This window comes from Simochromis diagramma, unplaced genomic scaffold, assembly GCF_900408965.1.
Source record: "Simochromis diagramma unplaced genomic scaffold, fSimDia1.1 OVJJ01000463.1, whole genome shotgun sequence".
Lineage (NCBI taxonomy): Eukaryota > Metazoa > Chordata > Actinopteri > Cichliformes > Cichlidae > Simochromis > Simochromis diagramma.
In genome coordinates, this window is record NW_024386941.1 from 5,737,209 (window position 1) to 5,757,271 (window position 20,063).

A 20,063-nucleotide genomic window follows, 5' to 3' on the forward strand; every position below is an offset into this window, starting at 1 on the left:
ACAGAAAGAGTGCAAGATGTTGCATTGCAACAATTCTTGTCAGAATTTTGCAGAAGTCTTGGTGTTTCTCATTGTGTTTCTGCAAAGAAAATGGTCCCTCTAATCCACTCTCTGTGCTTATTTGATAGTATGGCAGTGACTCAGGGCCCTTAATGTGTTGACTTTCATTATCTCTGCAGGAGCTGTGTTTCCTCTGTAAGAGTTTTTGATTTTTATCTTGGCAAACATGGCTCTTGTCAACATGACCCTCAATGACATTCACCGAAGAAACAAGTAGAGGCCCTGGGTCAGGCAGTAATTTACTCAGATAATTAAAATGCTTTCTTGCACTTGTACCAATCATCATCTATCAAATGATAGATTATTATGTCTGGATACTAAAGTTTTTCATGCATAAGGACACATGCTATATCCCTTTTTTGTGCCATCTATGCACTTGGATTATGTCAGCTTTTGCTTGTTAAATATCTCATTAAAAAGCAATTGAAATATCTGTGAAACAAAGTTTGGTGTGAAATTCTCCCTCCTTCACCTGGTGTCACGTAACGGTCAGAAAGCAAAAACGGCAGCACTGCACGCCAATAGAAGTTGTATCCAGTCCGCTGTCTTTGTTATTGACCTGCATCTGTCAAGTTGTCAGTCAGAAATGTCTCACTGTTCGTCTAGCTGCTGATAAACGTGTGAATGTTAACTGAGAAAGCTTCACAGTACAGTTTCAGACTTTGATAGCTTTTCAAGTGTTAGCTTGTTGTGTGGTAAACACTGAAGTAGTCTTTTCTTTCTCTCACTCACTTTTGATACAGCTTTGATCAGAAGTTGTATCAAGCTGCTCACAATCTTGACTTTTATATGAGATGCATTCTGATGCAGAGTAAACCCTCCATATGGAAAGTCAGACACAATTAACCCTGTCTATTCCTGTTATAGTTTTCGATGTTTCCAGGGCATGGGTGTGCCTATGTGTTGTCTCAGATCTAAATGCCTTTGTGACTGAGACGCTTCCTTGTGTGAATGCCACTGTGACTGTCATTCATTCAGCTTCAGTCTCACCTGGATGAATGGCCAGCCTTGTTACCATGGCAGTGAGAGTCATGATAGTCACTGGTGTTCAGAGCAAAAGACAGATATGATGCTGCATGGAAGCTCTGTACAGCACTCCCATTTTGATTTTACCATGTGGTATATTGCTTGTTTTTGCTTGAAGTCCTTAAGCCTTAATGTTCGGCTTCACTATGCACCGCAGGTCCTCTAACACTGTTGTTCTGGCCCTTTGACTTCAGCTCCTCCCCAGTTTGTCATCCGTCCAAGGGACCAAATCGTGTCACAAGGCCGTACTGCTACCTTCCCATGTGAAACCAAAGGAAATCCACAACCTGCTGTCTTCTGGCAGAAGGAGGGGAGTCAGGTACAAACACAGACTAATCCAGTTTAATGTTGTTTTTTAATTACTTTTTCATTATTATTTTTTACATGTGAAAACATATCACTCTCTTTTTAGGCGGGATTTATTATCTACCGTACATCTGGCGTTATCAGGTTTCGATTCTACCAACTGTACACACAGTCATTGTGTTTTTTGGATTCCCCTGCTTTGCACACACACACACACAGACAGCACTTCTACACTATCTGCGATCGGTATCTTTACCACAGACACATAGATACACCTTTGTTCTCAGGATCTGCCAAATCAAAGTGTGCCTGGCAAAGTGCTAATTGGTTTTCTGTGACCCTGAACTGATAAGAACGATCCTAACCCTCACTCAAGCAGATAACCCATTCAAATACCTGGGTGTCCTCACAACGGTCAACAACAGTGCCAATTAGGAACCTGTTGAGGCTTGTAGATGAGCCACAGATATGATTCAGCTCTCGCTAAGGTTGAAACACGCTCACGCATAGCCTGCAGGCCAACAATTAGAACAGAGTTTTCTGAAAACAGTGAACAGAAGTGAGACACATGCTTACAACTTTGCACAGGTATGATACTCAAATAACAATATGTTACCTAAAGCATCGTGAGTCAGTGCTATTGAGTAATGTGAACTCAAATTTTGTGTGTGTCTCACTTTGTCATTAAAGTTGAGGCTTTTCAAATGACTGTTAATTCTTGACATTTCTGCACTTGTTGGCACTTGTCCTTGTGTTTATTAAAGCTTTCTATTCTTTATCCTTACTGTGATGTGATGTGATGGTATTTGTTAAAGCTAATTAAGTATATTAGTTAAATAACATTAATGCATTTCTTCCAGTTGAACATCTCATATGTTCTGGAGACCCATAGAGTCTAATAGAAAAGAAACTGTGCAGTTTGCTACATGTAAGTGATTAGATGTAATTCAATCCAGCTGTTTTTGCTGGTTCCCTCTGGGGATCCTAATAAAAGAGTACAGGAATAGCTGGGACAAGGTGGGAACTACTCAGAAAGAAGTACTTTTTTCTGTGTCATTAGTCGTCTAATTCTGTGTATTTACTCTGAAATGTGTTACGCTGATTATGTCTTCCTTTCTAAATTCAAGATTACATTATATTTAATAAAGTCTAATTTACATGAGGTGGTCTCCTTTTAAAAAAAATACATTTAAAAAAAAATCTCAAAACCACTGTGGAATTGAAACAGAGAGGAAAGTGGTCATGTAGCCAACAAGAGCAAAAAGTTCCCTTCCTAAGAGAGTGGAGCCACTGGCTTGGCCCAAGAATAAGTATGAAACCAAGTCATCAAACATGTTTTGCAGCTCGTGAAGTCGGTTCACATAGTCAAAGAGAGAATTGTTCATGCTGTGATTACACTAATAGTCAGATGTGTTTGCACGTTAGTGTGCACAGTATATGTGTGGATTCGATGGTGATGGATGTGTGAGCATTTTTGTAATTCTTCCAGGTTGAACTGCTTCCATGTTCTCACTAATTGGCTGTTTGTTCCATTTCCTGCAGAATTTGCTCTTTCCCAACCAACCCCAGCAGCCCAACAATCGCTTTTCGGTGTCGCCCAGTGGAGCCCTGACCATCTCATCTGTGCAGCGGGCAGATGCTGGTTACTATATTTGCCAGGCCCTGACCGTTGCAGGCAGTATCCTCGCCAAGGCTCAACTGGAGGTCACAGATGGTGAGGAAAACCTGACGTGTAACTTCTGCCATGCCAGCACACTACTACACACTGACACATTGCTTAGTATCACTGCAGATGGGGTGAGGCAGGTGAACCATCACCAAACAAATTACTTATACTGACACTGATGGCATCTGACTTGAGTTTGTCAGCTTTTAGCTACAACACGGCTATTGCCTGATTAAGTGCAAGTAGGAATTTGGCCTTCAAGACCTTTGTGTGTGCAGTAGGTGCACAAGTACAAATGAATTTTTTAAACAGTCAAAGTGCAAAGAAAATTCAACTACTGTTGAAGAAATGTCAGTATGTCCATAACCTTCAGTTACTGTGTTTTTGCTCTGTGCACTTATTTCTTTCTTTCCTGATGCAATTTAATTAAAAATGCCTCGTCTTCCTATTGGAAAGAAAATAGAGCATTGCCCTTGAGTTTGTTCAAGTTTAATGGTCAGCGGTTTGGTGAGTGAGGGAGCCACATGTTTGTGTATGAGGGCGGGAGCAGGAGAAGGAGACTGATAGAGTGACAGTGGCTTTCTATGAAATGAATTATTTTTGTCTTGCTAGGCGCGGGAGCATCTAATCAGCTATTGTGATGGCAAGATAGACGGCTATCCATATGTCGGCTAAAGTACCTGCTAGCAAAAAGATTAAAAACACAGCATGGGCATTTTTTTTGGTTTTGTTTTGCAGTCGGGTGCAGGTACATAATTGAAAGTGCCCTTCAAATTCCTGCTTATCACTTTTTCAGCTGTATTTGTATTTTTATTTAAACAAACATTTTGTACACATGGCATGCGGGTTTAACAGTCACAAGTGTTAGAACTCTGATTGGGCTTTAAATTCTTTATGAGTGTCTCAGACAGACTGAAGAACTCTATCAAAGTCTTACAAAGAAAGATACAGATATCCTTTTTGGATATTAGTGATACTACTTCCAGCTCACAATTGGCAGTACCAGGGCCACTGGGTGATCAACTTAATGCCAGTATAGTGGACAGGTGGTGGCAACAAATAGGATGTCTCCATAACTCAGTGTAGACAGTATGGTGAAAAACACATTCACTTTGGAATGAAATGTGTAGCATTGTTATAGTTAAGGTATTTTAATTCCCACTTTTATTTTTGCCAAGATATGCTATTGAAGACATGTTAGCAAAATGAATAAAATCAGTGGAAAAGGAGGAAAGAGTGTGGTGTGGGTCAGGGTGAGGTCATGGCCACACCTGCTGCAGTCTTCGTGTGATTTACTGCCCGGAGTCCCGCCAGCAGTCTGTGGAGTTCAAGGAGATCTGTAATGAGAAATTCCTGATCCAGAGACCCAAGGCCTTAGTCGAGCTTTGCCTCCTCCCTTTGTCACTCCCACATGCCATGGACACATAAATTAAACGCATCAAACCCCTTGACCAAACCATGCCTTCTGTTTGCGCTTTAGCTTCTGTCAAACCGAGTCTTACAGCAGTGTACTGTATTAAGTAAGGACTGCATTAATGTGAGGGACGTTGCTTTAAACATCTTTTAACAAACATGGATGCACATTATAATTTAATGCATCTTAATTTGACAAACTATGCTATTAGAAGACAAACTGTATCTTACTGAGTCCCTGGCTAGAAGCAAGTGCTTTGAATCGTCTCTTGGCTGGATTTCAACTTTACATTATTACTTTTGATTCATTTGATCACATTTGCCCTACTTACTTATTATAGAGGCCTAAAAACAAAAAGGTGGAATTAATGTAGTATATTTGGCTGGTGGATAACATATCAGGTTTCTCTCCACCTTCTTGACCCGAAGCATCTACAAAAGTAGAGAGAATAATCTGGAAACACTTCCTTTTATCAGATGTAACTGCGGGACAGAAAATAGGGTTGCAAGCGAGGTGTGATAATGTGTTGAAAGGTTACTGAGGTACTTGGTAATTAGCCCCTGCAGGTCTGACATCATTAATCCATACTTTCTAATTAATGTAGGTTCTGCGAAGCCAGGGGGACTCCACATTATTCAACTCTAAATATATAAACTGCCTTTGTGCTACAGTACTAAATCTCTGAGATCGCCTCTGACACATCCCCTATTTTACAGATGTTACCCAAAGGCTTTTCTGGCACATTAAAACAAATGAATTTGCTCATATAAATGGAATCCATCAAAGTTGTAGCATTTAAATTGAAACTGGAACCAAATAATAAAAAAATTAAGGTTGCCTTCTCTGATTCTTTTGAGATAAAGAGTCTAGTTTCCGTACTTTCTAAAATTCACCTTTTATTGTGCCCCACACTGCACATAATGAAGTATTTATCTGAACCATACTGGCTCAATAGGCCAGTGTCTCACCGCCAAACTGTACCACAGAGTCTAGAGTAGTGTGTAAAAATAAAGCTACCCAGGCAGTAACTGGAAACCGCTTAGCATCCCTCTGCCACATCAATGAAAGAAGAAAACACTACTCAGCTTTTCTTTCCTGGAAATACAGGAATCATTGTTCTGTGGCACAATTACAAGACCTGCAGAGAAAATAGTCTACTTTATGATAGATACCAATATCCGCCCCCCGCTGTGTGTTTTATAACCAGTGCTATCACTCAGTTTATTTTATAGTCATGCGCATTATATGAGCATCATCATTCATCTGAACTACAGAATATGGATAACACTCACATTTTCCTCTTTGTTTCACAGTGCTCACAGATAGACCTCCGCCTATTATTCGCCAAGGCCCATCCAATCAGACCCTGGGGGTTGACAGTATGGCGCTACTGAAGTGTCAGGCTTCAGGAGATCCTATCCCCTCCATCAGCTGGCTGAAGGATGGGGTCAGTCTACTAGGAAAGGACCCCCGCATGTCGCTGCAGGAGCTGGGCAGTCTGCAGATCAAAAACATCAGGGTAAAAGATTTTAGTGTTAAAGTCACAGTTACTACTACTAACTGCTACTATGTGTTAAAAGTTTTGTGCTTTCTTTGTAGCAGAGCTTAAAACCAGCATTAACATAAAATGTTAATGCTGTTATTTGCAGTTATTTGCAACCGCATGGTCATGTTTGCAAGACTCCAGGATACAAGGTTTTTCCAGTGGGCATACAAGAAGTACCAACCCCCCCCCTGTTTAACCTGCATGATTGTATCACTTAGTGGCATGGTAGCTCCATTTGAGTTCAGCTGTGAAGGGTTGGATGGAATCCAGCTGTGGTTCAGAATATATACACACACATTTATGCACACGCAAATGTATCAAGTAGATTAAATTTAGAAGAATCGCATCTCCCTTTCTGCACTCTGTGGCCTCAGTGGAATACCTATTACGCTTGACAAAACCGGTGACCACTGACATGTTATTTAATAAATGGAAGGAAGGCACAGGGACAGAAACCAACAAACAACCAAAGTTCCTAAGAGGGATGGAGAGACAAGCCAGCTGTCATCGGTCCAGGGGGTTCTTGCAGCCCACCCTAAATTAATTAGCCTGTCTTTGTTGTGGTCGGCAAGACAGTGGGGAAATAAGGAGGGGGAGTGGAAAAGTGATGGAAGGGTGGTGAGTAGAAAATGGAATTCATTAGGAAATTAGCGTCAGCACTTTGAGGCACTCACAAATGACACACGGTTTGTCCAGCGCAGGGCCTAGCCGGAGAAGTCCCCCCATCAGTTTCACTGTGTCAGCGATAGGAGGAAACACGTATTCAGTCACTGCTGCTTTTAGGAGGGGGAACTAAAATGTCCCTTTCGCTAATAGTGTTATTAATGGAATCCTTACTACTGCTTATATTGTTTGCTGCTTGTTTTCATTTATAAATCTCTGTCTTTATTTCACTGTGTTCTAGCTTGCAGACTCTGGGATCTACACATGTGTGGCCACCAGCTCCAGTGGCGAAACATCATGGAGTGCCTTCTTGGAAGTCAAAGGTAGGTCGAGGGAAGATGACATGATATTGACGTGATATTTGTTTTAACTTTACTGTTTATTGATGAAAATGGCTGTTTGTTGTATTCTTCACTGAAACTTTCAGAATCAGGTGGAGTGATTGTAATGAAGAACCATGATGATAATGAGCTTCCAGGCCCACCATCTAAACCTCAAGTTACCGATGTCACCAAGAACAGTGTGTCCCTGTCCTGGCAGCCTGGGCTGGCTGGAGCATCTCCTGTTTCCTCCTATGTCATTGAAGCGTTCAGGTTTGTTTTACCACTCCCATTAAAGCGCCAGTCACTAGCTATCAGCTTTGGTATGCTATGGATTGCAGATATAACTTTATTTCTCTTGCACTGCAGTCAATCAGTGAGCAACAGTTGGCAAACAGTGGCAGACCACGTCAAAACCACCCAGTTCACTGTCAAAGGTCTCCGTCCGAACACCATCTACCTGTTCATGGTGCGAGCTGTGAACAGCCAGGGCCTGAGCGATCCAAGCCCCATGTCTGATCCTGTCAGAACACAAGGTACCTTACATAACACTAATATAAAACGACTTCATTACATTCACTGCATGTATGCATAGGTTCTTCATAAGCCACAAGCTGAATTTGATTTCTGTTTCTAAGGATAGATTAAGGTCGCTGTGTTCCACTCCAAACTCTGGTACTTATCAGCCCATCTCAGCAGTCTGCAGTGAACAGTTATACTGACACTAACACTGCACAACTTTCAAGAGGTCAAATTTTTCATTGCAGTTCAGCTCATTAAAGCTGCACTTAAGCAATTATGTAAAATAGCCATGTCTACTTTTGGAAGGCCTAACAGAGTTAGTGCTATGCCTGCTATGTTAATCATCATAACAGAAGAAAATGACTGTCTCCAAACCCAAAGATGATTTGGTTACAGTACTGGACAGTCTGCAGTCAGATTGCATTGATATGATAACACCCTCCCACAAGCAATCCTTTGGCCGTGCTCTGTCAAATGTAAGCTAATACCATCCTAAAAAAGTGAATTTGATTTGCAGCCTATCTCTCTCATGGTGAGATGAAGACCTTCAGATGATATATAGAAGTGTCGATTGACAATAGCATGCACTGATGATAAAGTGATTTTTACTACTTTTAACTGTGTTTGGCCTGTCTTGCTCCTTTGGTGTGTCCATGTTATTTATCACTGCGCTGGGTTGTGTAAATGAGGCATTTTTTTTTTTTAAATATAGGAAATGATATTTGTGGCTTTTTTTCCTCCAGTAAATAACTCAAAATGTGGCTCATTTCAGCCACACTCAGTATCTCATATGCTGGATTTTTTTATTGCTTATAACTTGAAACACATGCATGGGAGAAATGAGCTGGAACATAGTGTCATGTGTCCATTCATCTTCCATCCAGTATGTCTAAGGGGTCATATATTCAGAGTTCATTCAGTGATGTGGTTTTTCAGTCAGATCCCAGTAAGTGCAGACAAGTCGCACGTCTAAAGAACTTTGCAAACCCAACTCTACTTTCTTTTCTTTAGATCAGAAAAGTGCTTAATACAAAATGGAATGAGGTCATTTTAATGCAGATGAAGTTGCTCCTTTTTAAATGAAGTCGTGATTACCAAGTGTACACGTCTTTGTTAAATCCGACTGGTCTATTCATTCTTTCTTTTGTTATTCCACTTCTGATGGTGATGAATCAAGGTTTATTGTGTGGAGCTGAGTGAACAGAGTTTAAGAAGAGTAAGAAACATTTTACTCTCTTTGACTTTACTTTGGGACTTCTCTTTCTCATTTTTACTTTCTTGTTCTCTTGTAGATATAAGCCCTCCAGCTCAGGGTGTGGACCACAGGCACGTACAGAAGGAGCTCGGCGAGGTCATAGTTCGCTTGCACAATCCTGTTGTCCTGAGTCCCACAACCATTCAGGTCACATGGACAGTAAGTATAGCTTAGCATACTCAGACTTTAGCTGAGTATTTGCACTGGAAGAACATATATTGTGATTCTTTGATTGTGCAAAATTGAGTCACAGTCAAGATAGTTGGCATTAAATATTCCTCTTTGAAGCCAGAAGGTGCTCCTTGAGGCTAGGATTTGTTTTATGCCAGGAAATTTTTGTCAGGTTATTCCCTAAGACTGCAGCTTTGAAATATTGTAAATGGGAACTTAAAAGTAACTGAACATCAGATAGCTGTAAAATGGTTTTATTAACCACAGTAACATCAAAAGAGATGTCAGAGACATCTGGTTGTTCATCTATCTTCCATATGTCTTCAGCTGCTTCCTGCTTACATAAAGAACTACTCGGATAAAAGCAGATTGAAAATAATTTTTGTGTAATACAGTGTAGTAATTTGCAAACAGGAACCTTTGCATCCACTATATCTTATATGCACTTTCTGATGCTTCAAAATAAGAATAAACTTTTGGCCAAGTTTAGAACGTTTTGCCAAATGTGAAACACTTTTTAAATTTTTTTATATCTGTTTAATAATGAGAACAGAAACACTACGGTGTTTAGACTGTATAATATGTACATGGTTATTTTGATTGTGGTCCTATAAATCCCTTGGTGGCAAAGGGAGTGCATTTTCAAATTATCCACATTAGCAGTTTTCCTGGTGACATCTTTATTGACCCCTGTGGACTTGTTCGCTAATTTAATGCTAAAGTATTGCTTTATGATTGCAGCGTACAGTCAACACAAAACACGGCTGCCTAATCAATCAGTGGCTGGGACCCTTTAAGTAAACAGAGTGGCCCCTTTCAGAAAGCTTTTATATTCCCAAATCATTCCATTAATAAAATTCGTGCACCAAGAACGGAATCCATTTTGCTGATTTACTCAAGCTACACTGGTGAAAAACAGCTGCTTAACATCCCACTTGAAAGCCCTGCTCACTTCTTCTTCTACTGTTAACAAGCCATTACAGTGAGTTATGCACCCGTTCCTCCTCTGCATAAATTCAGCTTTTTCTGTCTCGCTAAATGGTTCCAAGTTTTAGACGAAGGACCCTTTGTGGATTTCAGGGGGCTACTACAATTGCTGTCTCTCCATCTTTTCTATGGGACATATCTCCTGTTACCATCTCTATTGTGTATCCTTCTCATTTCCCCAGGGTGTATGTATTTGTTGCTGCATGAAATTCTTATATTCATACCACGTCCTAAATATAGTAGGACTTGCTTTATGGTGCCACTATTTAGCATTTATAATACACATGAGACATTCCTATGTCCTTCATGGAATGCCTTTTTAATGTTGGGGGGACCACTTTGTGGTAGGATCTATGGTATGAGATGATGTCAGTGTTAATTCAGAAAAGTGTAGAAGTGCTGGTGATAAAAGCCTCTAAAGTGTTATACATGCAGCCCTGTAAGAATTGCAGAAAAACAGCAATGCATATTATCTATCAAATGTCCCAAAGTAGCATCTGTTAATCTCCTCTGCACAGTTCTCTTTGAAATAAAAAAATAACTAAATGAAAATAATGCCTTCTTTTACCTCTTCAGGTGGATCGTCAGTCCCAGTTCATCCAGGGTTACAGAGTTCTTTACAGACAGACATCGGGACTGCCATCACCAGGACCATGGCAAACCCAGGATGTGAATGTCCCCTCAGAGAGAAGTGTGATCCTCTCTGGTCTCAAGAAAGGCATAGTTTATGAGATCAAGGTCCGGCCTTATTTCAATGAGTTTCAGGGCATGGACAGTGAATCCAGGACTGCAAGGACCACCGAGGAAGGTAAGTGGAAGAACTTGCTGATTATATGTATATTACTGTATGTCAGGAGCAATAAAATCAAACTGTGGCGCATCCACTCAAATGATGAGTGACACGATCCCATAGGCTGCTTCCGTGCCAGTTTTTGCTGCAATATCATTGGTGCCCCTCTTTAAAACTAAGAACTGTATTTTGTTTAAACATGCTTCCAGGATATGCTCATCTTTTTGACCTTCCAGCTGTTTTTTGTTTTTTTTTTTGATTGGTGGTGTTAGTGCCAACCTTCATCTAATCCATCACCCAGCAGCCACAGATCTGAGCTGTGATTGGGCACAGCTCACACTTCCTCCTGTGAAGATGATCTGTCACCTAAAGCTTGATTCATACAGGCTCTGACAAGGCCACAGAGCAATGTGGTGCTATATTATAAACAGGCGCACAGATAGATATGTATTTCGATCAAGTTTATTGTAGTTAACTAAAACTGAACGACCAAAGTGAAGCTAAGTGTAAAACTGCTTTTGTTTTAGTGCCTACTACAAACTACATTAAAATTAATTACACATTTAAAAAAAACCTGCAATAACACTGTTTTGCTTTGATATAAACCTGAACACAAATACAACCACCAACCTTGTTTCAACCTTTTAACCATATAACTTCATACCTACAGCAGCACAAAAAGACAAATGCAGACGCTTAATACTGGAGGCGAAGACTGTCTTTCCACTGCATATTCAGGCTGCATGGACAAGAGACAGTTCACATCCTGTTGGGATGACAGGCCCATTTATTTTCCCTTTCTCAGAGGGACCATATCTCCTGTGGTCAGCTAGTGCATTCACTGCAGCAGTCGAACTGCCATCAAGTTACAGCTGTCGCCAACACACACTCTGGCACAAACACACACATACCTTAAAGTCACACATGCCAAGGTACATCTCCCTAAGGTTTCCTAAACCCACATGTCACAGCTATTACCAATGCTGATAATATTCCCTATCTGCATCCAGGTCCTGCACAATCTCAACAACTTTCTGCCATAACTCTGCTGCTGCGCTTGGTCAGAGTTAATGCACTGTCAAACACAGGGCTCTAGGCTCTTCAGAGTCCCTGGGACTACTGAGAAAATGTGGCTAGACAGATAGAGAAATCCAGTTCAGAGTGTGATTAAAACTTAGGTTGTTATTAGCACAATTAAAGAATCCCCAGAGTACGTCCAGGCAGATTCAGGGTTATAGTATACTCAGCGCGCCAGTGCTGTGTCCATCTTTTTGGTCTCCCTTTGCCTTTTTCACACGTCCTCTCACTCTCCATCTGGACGGCCATATCATGGCTGATAAATGAACTCTGACTGCCATCTGATTCCCACTGCATAATTGTCTAAGAAGTCACCACAGAGGATCATGTTTTATGCAGAGTAATTCTTATTTAAGGGGAAGGGAAATCAGTAATGTTTGTATAAATGTTCATTTCTAGACTAATGATCTACAATACATTGATCTCTAGGGAGATCCCACTCCCAGTCTTTTCAATAGCTATTGGCTCCTTTTTTGTATGGATGACATGTTTGTATTCCTTCATCATCCAGCACAGCATGCCATGTGCATGCGAGACAGAGGGTCACATTCCTGCCTGCCATACATCACTCTGCTAATGGCTCTATTAGCGCAGCCTCTGAGGCCTCTAATGAAAAATGTGTATTGTTTAGCACAAATATGCATGATAATAAGCTGCTAAATCATTCATAACATTAACTTTGAACGACATTGCTTCTGATGACTGCCATGCACAAATCCAGCACTTCGTCACCTGAATGTAATTCGGTGTTGGAGAGCCCAGAGCTTGATGGTTGATCAGATGCTCCCTTGGAAGATTGTTTCTAATCTGGCTAAGGTGTTGGGTTCATCATTGGACCCATTCATCTTCTACCATGCCAGGGCCTTCTGGCTCTCTGGGGGTTGGTGTGGCCAATTGCACTGAGGGATGAGCACAGATTTACAGGGTGACACGTGCCATTTTGGATGGAGGTGAGGTGAGAGAGCAGCAGCACAGGAGTAATTGACCTGTCAGTATTCTGCTGTGGTGCTGTACCCCTGCCAGCCACTGTGGAAATGAGAAAACATTATTTTTAAAACGTTATTTCCAGTTGGGCCAACTGTTATTTATTTTTCCTTTTACCCCTTGTGGGGTCAGAAGATTGTTGCCATCAGAATAACAACAGAGGTTTATGAAAGCTTGGACCTGTCTTGTTTCTATCCACTCCCAGGCTGCCTGTGGATTGTGCAGATTCCACTTAGATGGGCATCACCCCTCTGATCCTCACCTACTGGCTTTAGTTTCATCTCGCTGATCGATGGACTCAGTCAATATGTTTACTGAGACTTTGTTTCCTTTTCCTAAAATTTATTTTTTTCACATTTCCTTCTTGTCTGCACTTCATCCTATAAGCTCATTGACCCGTGTGCCACCCTGGTCAATGCTAGAGTCTTAGTGTGACTGAGAGTGCTTGCCTGACTATGCCAGGCCATTATTCTACAAATCAATACCAGTATTTTCTGTGCAAACCTACCAAGCTGGAGACAAGGATGATATATTAAATCATTGTGATGTATTAAAGACAGGTTATAGCAGTATCGGATGTGCTCTACTTTTTATGTAAATCCCCCTCTAATGAAAGATCATGGCAAGCTTCGGTCACCTGGGTTGTCCTTATAGAATATCAGGGCGAACAAAAATATGTGTCTGGTATGTGCATCCTTGTTTCTGTTTTGATTCTCTTTGCCATAACTGATGGATAGTGTATTTGACTTTTGACATCGATATTTGCACCTCTTCTTTCAGCTCCCAGTGCCCCTCCTCAGCAGGTAACAGTTCTGACCGTTGGAAACCAGAACAGCACTTCCATAAGCATCTCCTGGGACCCCCCGCCACCTGATCACCAGAACGGCATCATCCAAGAGTACAAGGTTGGTCCCAGCACGTCAGCATGGATTCTCATTTAAGTCACACAAAGCGAAAGGCATCACTTATTTTTGTCCTTTCCGTTTCAGATCTGGTGTCTTGGGAATGAGACGCGTTTCCATGTTAATAAGACAGTGGATGCAGCCATACGCTCTGTAGTGGTGGGTGGGCTGCAGGTAGGAGTAGTGTACCATGTGGAAGTGGCTGCCAGCACAAGTGCAGGGGTTGGCGTGAAGAGTGAACCCCAGCCTATTATTATTGGTAAGACTGACTTATAGACATCAAATTTCCCTTTCTTTTTTTAATCCTTAGTGAATGATATTCGGGTATGGAATAATATTGTTGCAATAAAATTGTATTTCAGCATTAGTGTTTAATCTCGGGAATTGAGCAAATATCATTACTTTTTGTCATGAAAGTCTAGGAATTACCAAATGGATGATATTGTTAAAATATTTTGATATGTGGTCTGACTGGATATGATTTATGTGGAGCTATGGCAGATTGTGCCTGATTTGACCCATAACTGATGGCTTGGCCCGCAGCATGTTCTTATTTCCCCAGCGTCACTCACATAATCCATCTCTGAGAGCAGAGCCGTGAGCTTACAGTTATGATATGTTGTGTTTGCCTGTCTGTGGACGTGCAAATAGTTGTGTTCATGTGGTTGGTAATGTAAAGAACACGAGCATTTGAGCATCTTTGCACGTGCATATGCAGACATATGTGCGTTGTTATCCTTACAAGTGTACTTTTTTTTTCCTGTCACTGTATGGGAATGTTAATAGCGTGCGGTTTGCACTTTTCCTACCATGCTGCAAGAGATATCGTCAAGCACACTGGTCAGGCTGCAATTGGAGATCAATACAGACCAGGGTCCTCTCATCTCATTTCACAGTGTGTTTTATCAGCTGTGGAGGGAATTGGGGGCTAAACTAAGCAAACAACCTGCTCACCTGGGGATTTGTTATAAGCTTTTAAGCTTTGTCTTTTTCAGTCTGTAAAATATATTTTACTGCACATCCTTTAGATCGACAGTATGTCCTGCTTCTCTGGACAATACCTCAGCTGAAATGTAACAGACACACTTTCTTTCACCTTAATCTAGCTAACCTTTATGTTTCTGTTGGTGTGGGGGAAAAGTGAAATATTTCTAAGCTTGTCAGTATTTGTGCATTAACCTTCACCTTGAAAAATCAAATGATACAAAAAGGCATAAATCTTTATGTTTTTTCTCAGTATCTATTCAGCCAGCATTATATAAGTGCCGCCTTTGTGTTCCTGCACAAACAGGTAAAGAGTTTCGGGACGTGATTATACATGGGAACCGGAACAACAGCATCACAGAGCAGATCACAGATGTGGTGAAACAACCTGCTTTTATCGCCGGTATTGGGGGGGCCTGCTGGGTCATCCTCATGGGCTTCAGCATCTGGCTGTACTGGAGGAGGAAGAAGAGAAAGGGTCTGAGCAACTATGCAGGTTAGATTGATCACAGTTTCACGCATTCTGGTGCCTTAACACACTCTTCTAACTTTAAAGTGATTTTCTTCCTCTTTCAAAGCAGGGGTATTTTACCACAACTACATTATCGTTTTTCAGTTTTAATGAGTGCAGTCTTGATGAAATATATCAGAACACTGCGATGAGATTGAGATGGCTACTGTGTTAAAGCTCAGAAAGAAGACAGATGTCAGCATGAATCATTTCCAGAGGGTCACAGTTTTTGACAAATCCACCCACTGTGTTGGTTATTAGCCCAGGGTGATGGAGCTGAGTGGGCAGGTTGGACTCTCTGCTGGTCACTGAAGCTTGGGTTTGTCCAGTTCTCCTCCCACACACTGACCCTGACATCTTACTGAGAGACCCCCCTGTCAATACTAGCAACCACCAAGTCCACATAATCTGCCAGGAGTACAAGATTTAATTAGAGAACAGAAAATGGTAATGAGCTGACAATTTAGTGTCGTATTCTCTGAGTGTTCTCGCGTTATTTCTTTCCTTTTAAATAAGTCTAAATCCTTATGATGTTTTCTGATCAAGTCAAGAAGTGCTACTATATGCTGACTTGGTTAATTTACTCTTCATTTCTGTTTGTTACATTTGTATGTGTGTGTGTGTGCGTGTCTGTTTTATTTTGTTTATGCCACCCTCTTTACACCTCTGTGGCCTCTGAGCTGGCTGCTTTCTGGCTGTCGCTCTGCACACTGGGTGACGTTGTGGTCTCCCATTCTCTGACCCTCAGCACCTCTCAGCTTGACCCAGTTCCTTGTGTGCAGATACCCCCCTAAAGCGCTGCTTACCTCTGCAGGCTTTTAACACACAACTTCTCTGTCTTCTTGTTTTGCAGTTCAGTCCTTCACCTTCACCCCTGCAGGTACTGTTCATTTGTCCCGTCTCCTCCCCCCACCTAAGTACAGCTTCATCTCCTGCCCGCTTCTAGTGCATATGTTTGAACTGTCACACTTACGGTCATGGCTAATGCAAATTGAAACCTCATGCTGGTGAACGCAATGTGTGCCATCAGAGAATCAAAAATAGAAGCGAAAAAACATTTCAGTTTGTTATTGGCCATGATCTGGGCCCTGCAAACTTAAACTCTTTTTTTTCCTGCTCAAACCACAACTTTATTCCATGTCGTGTTGTATTTGTGTGTATTTCTATTGAAGCTGTCCGTTTCTGAATGGCGAGTCATTCTGATTTGTGTAGCTTTGTTTGTGGCATTTTTGTGGGGTACGGTTAGACTGTCCATTTCCTTTCTCCTTAAATAAACCCTCTTTGTTTTCTCTTTTTTCGATTTTCGAGCATCTGCTTTCCTTTGATGTCATCTAGTCAGCTGGGTGCCGTTTCCTTTCTGAGTTTTGTGTTCCTTATTTGTGACGATTCCACTACTACTGTGACAACACATGTTTGCCTTCCTTGAGTGGCATTACATTTTTAATGGGCCAATTTCGTGAGTGTATGTTATCATCTGCCTTTTAGCTAATTCAGCTTAAGAGGAGTCCAAAGTGTATAAATGATTCATCTGAATAAGAAAAGGGAGAGACGAGTAGCGGTTGGAAGTTTTAAATATTTAAAATATTATAAAAAATAAATACTTAAAAAAAACTACAGTAAAACTACAGTTTTTTTTTTTTAATTAATTACTTTTGTGAAGTATCACAGCATCCCTTGCAGGACATTTGCTTGGAAAAACTTGGAAAACACTCCTTAGAGATGCTAAAGAGAGAGCAGGTTTTTTCACAAAGAGTGTTGAGTAACAAGAGCAAACAAGGGCAAACACAGCATAAATTGGAGCGCTATATTTTGAATGGGAGTCAAAGTGGTGCTGAAGAGTCTTACAGTGCTCTTGTCTGCATTGACAATTAGTTGATGTGTTGAGCGTGTCCAGTCTCAACCCTCTAAAGCTGTCTCCACAGGAGTGGTAAATCACAACTATGTTAAGGCACGCGGCCAGCAAAAATTAGATTTGATGGAATTTTTATATGCTGATTATGCCACTCCCACCCCCACCTCCACCCACGATCAGTGCTTATTAAAGGGGATTAATCTGTATTCATATTGGGGGGAAAAAAAGTGCTTATCTTGAAGACGGAGGCGAGAAGCACAGCCCTGCCGCCATGTCACTCTGGCTAACATAAAAGTATTCCACAGCAGCCCAGAAATGTGCCCGAGCACAGATAGGGACTTCAGAGGCCTTCCCGCTGCACAGCCTCCCCCTCACACCCGCCTGTCAGTCCTCACTCAAACAACTGAGTATTCTTTAATGCAAGTTTGGTGGTGGGGAACAAAGAGAAGCGGCTTTGGATTTCACTGAATAAAGAATGCGGTTTCTGTCTTGAGCTCTCTGAGATCTATTTTATTCTAGCAGACTTGCAATGTTGGCTCTATCTGGGTAAAACAAAGTATTTTAATTCCACCTGCTGGTGTTCACTTGCTTAAACCCTAATGTAGTAAATAAACGTTCAACTCTCCAACATGCATGCTTGACAGAATTTCAATTGTCTCGCTCTCATTTGAAAGCCTGGAATTGTGGTTACGAGAGTAAAAATTGGATTAAGTAAGCTTAGGTAATGTTGGTGACACATTAAAGTGTAGCAGTCTCTCTAATCTATTGTGGGAGTTTCCTCTGTCTGTCTTCTGTTACTACGTCACCCACAGAAAAGCCCCCTCTTTTGCCCATGCCTAGGCTTGTTGTGGAACCGACTTGAATGAAACAGAAAAAAAGGGGGAATGTTCAGCCTTCTTCTCTCTTTAATCTCCATCTGTGGAACAAATGAGCCAAATTACTAACAGCTTTCCTTTGCTCTCTTAAGTAAACCAGCTCTCTTATTTCCCCCCCTTTTCATTTCCCCCCCTCATTGGTACGAGGTGGTTTCCAAAACTCTTGCTGCTTTTCTGTGTTTCCTGTGATCCATTGAAGTTCTTACATGCTTAGAACTCTCACTGCTGCTTTGCCATCACAACAGAGATGAAATGGATCCTTCACAGTCGGCTCTCACTTTCGGCCACGCAGTTTTACCAGCCTCTGACTAAGAGCGGCCCTTGTTATCTGTAGATCGCTGTAATGAAACAGGCCACATGCATACCTTCTGGGGAGCCCTGCCAGCCAAAAAGCATCAGCAACTCAGCCTCTACGCTTGTAGATAGAAAACTCTGTGTGATTAATGAAGCCTCTGCCATTTCTAATCTTTCTTTTTTTTTGGTTTGAGATTTAATCACAAATCTGATAATAACACAGCAGCAAAATAAAAAAAAATGAAATGAGTTTTCCCTCTCATCAGGCATCTTGTCCTTGAGGAACACATGACGTCTCCACTTATGCAAAGCAAAGCAATATGCAGTCCTCTTCATAGCCGTTAAAAAAAGAGAACGACATTGGATGCAGACGGACATCTGCACCCCTTTGTGAATCCATCAACTATCATGTCGTGCATGAAAAAAATGAATACATTGCTATTGAAGCACAAGAGCAAAATGGGCAATGCTAAAAAGACAACATTTCTTTCTTCTTATGGAAACAAACCCTGGTTTGCTTTATGTTATACCTGAAAAACTTAATATCTGGTATTTTTTTCCCTTTTTCTTTCTTCTCTTTAGTGACATTCCAGAGAGTTGATGGGGGGCTGATGAGCAATGGAAGGTGAGTATCGCATGAAAGTGAATCTCACACCCATTCTACACATTTGTGTGCAGTCTCATCTAAAACGAGTAAAAAAAAATCCTTTACTTTATAATTATTTACTTCCCTATGTCATTGGCTTTACTCAGCCTTTCCTCCATAGTTATGCATGAAGTCCTCAGCAAGCTGCTTTTGATCCCAGCACTTCTAAATGTCTAATAGATTGATTGATAACCGATACCTGTTGTGTGCCTACCATGCAAACACGCATAGAAATATACATTTCAACCACATCTCCATTCATGCATCGGTAGATGAACTCATAAATCTCCTCAGCGGAATTAACAGAAACAATTTAAGCATAGAGTGCTTTTATTTTGTCATTTATCTTCCGCTGCTGGCTACAGGCAACCCCGAAGCCCTCTGGAGTGATAAATTTGCCTGTCACCTTGCGTGGGCGGCTGGGATCTGAGCACATGTAATAATGTAAAAATAATTACCCAGGGGAGAGGTGTGTGGAGGTACCCTTCTTGCACCCCCATACAGCCTGCTCCATTTCACTCTGTGTTAGAGGGGCTATGGTGAATAGGGCACATCTCAATGACACCAGTTACAGAGCCTTTGTAGGTATTCAAGAGACTCCCTGGAGAATCCCAGGCTTCTGTCTATCTACTGCTTATCACACCTGACTAGGTAGAATCTCCAGATCTCAAACACTCAGTGAGAGTCTGCAACTAAATTTGACCCTGAGTGTATCTGGGCGTTTGGGAACGTGTCTGCTCTGCAGTCTATTTGCAACAATTTGTTTTTTAATATTTATGCTCTTTTTTTTCTCCAAATTTTCCCATTTTCTGTGCATACAACTGGATGCTACTGTGGACAATTTTGTTTGTATTGTTCTGTCAGCTGCCAGCAATCTCTTAATGAATTAGCCACGCCACTTGCCATGCCGTTTCTCATCTACTTTCTGCTGAAGTGTTTTTCCTTCAATTTTCCACATAAGTGGTTCTGATTCTCACTCCAGCGAATGGGATTTGAAATGTCTGTATTTTTGCTGCTTTATATTTGTCATATTTTTAGTCAGAAGCAGTGACTTCCATAATTTTCACAACACTGGGATGCAATCTGGAGCCCTAGCACAAGCCTCTGATCCATTAGTCACTCTATTGTCATCAAATCCCAGATGTTGCTACTTCCCCATCTGCCCTGAGAGTGAAAATGTGGAACAGAATATCTTGGGGAAAAAGTGTTCAT

General features: G+C 41.3%; 1 protein-coding gene across 7 annotated transcripts in view; it reads left to right on the forward strand.

Moving 5' to 3' along the window:
- Positions 1-20,063, forward strand: part of robo2 (roundabout, axon guidance receptor, homolog 2 (Drosophila)) — a 259,633-nt gene that overhangs the window by 216,579 nt on the left and 22,991 nt on the right. For 5 of the 7 annotated variants that reach the window (XM_040037637.1, XM_040037635.1, XM_040037640.1 and 2 more), the window contains 13 exons: positions 1,281-1,405; positions 2,935-3,106; positions 5,786-5,991; positions 6,923-7,004; positions 7,109-7,274; positions 7,371-7,537; positions 8,816-8,937; positions 10,513-10,744; positions 13,568-13,692; positions 13,777-13,948; positions 14,981-15,169; positions 16,038-16,064; positions 18,788-18,830. In XM_040037637.1, the coding sequence (XP_039893571.1) occupies positions 1,281-1,405; positions 2,935-3,106; positions 5,786-5,991; positions 6,923-7,004; positions 7,109-7,274; positions 7,371-7,537; positions 8,816-8,937; positions 10,513-10,744; positions 13,568-13,692; positions 13,777-13,948; positions 14,981-15,169; positions 16,038-16,064; positions 18,788-18,830 (1,828 nt within the window). The remainder of the gene's footprint in view (positions 1-1,280; positions 1,406-2,934; positions 3,107-5,785; positions 5,992-6,922; positions 7,005-7,108; positions 7,275-7,370; positions 7,538-8,815; positions 8,938-10,512; positions 10,745-13,567; positions 13,693-13,776; positions 13,949-14,980; positions 15,170-16,037; positions 16,065-18,787; positions 18,831-20,063) is intronic. The other 2 variants (XM_040037636.1, XM_040037642.1) reach the window with 1 other exon arrangement.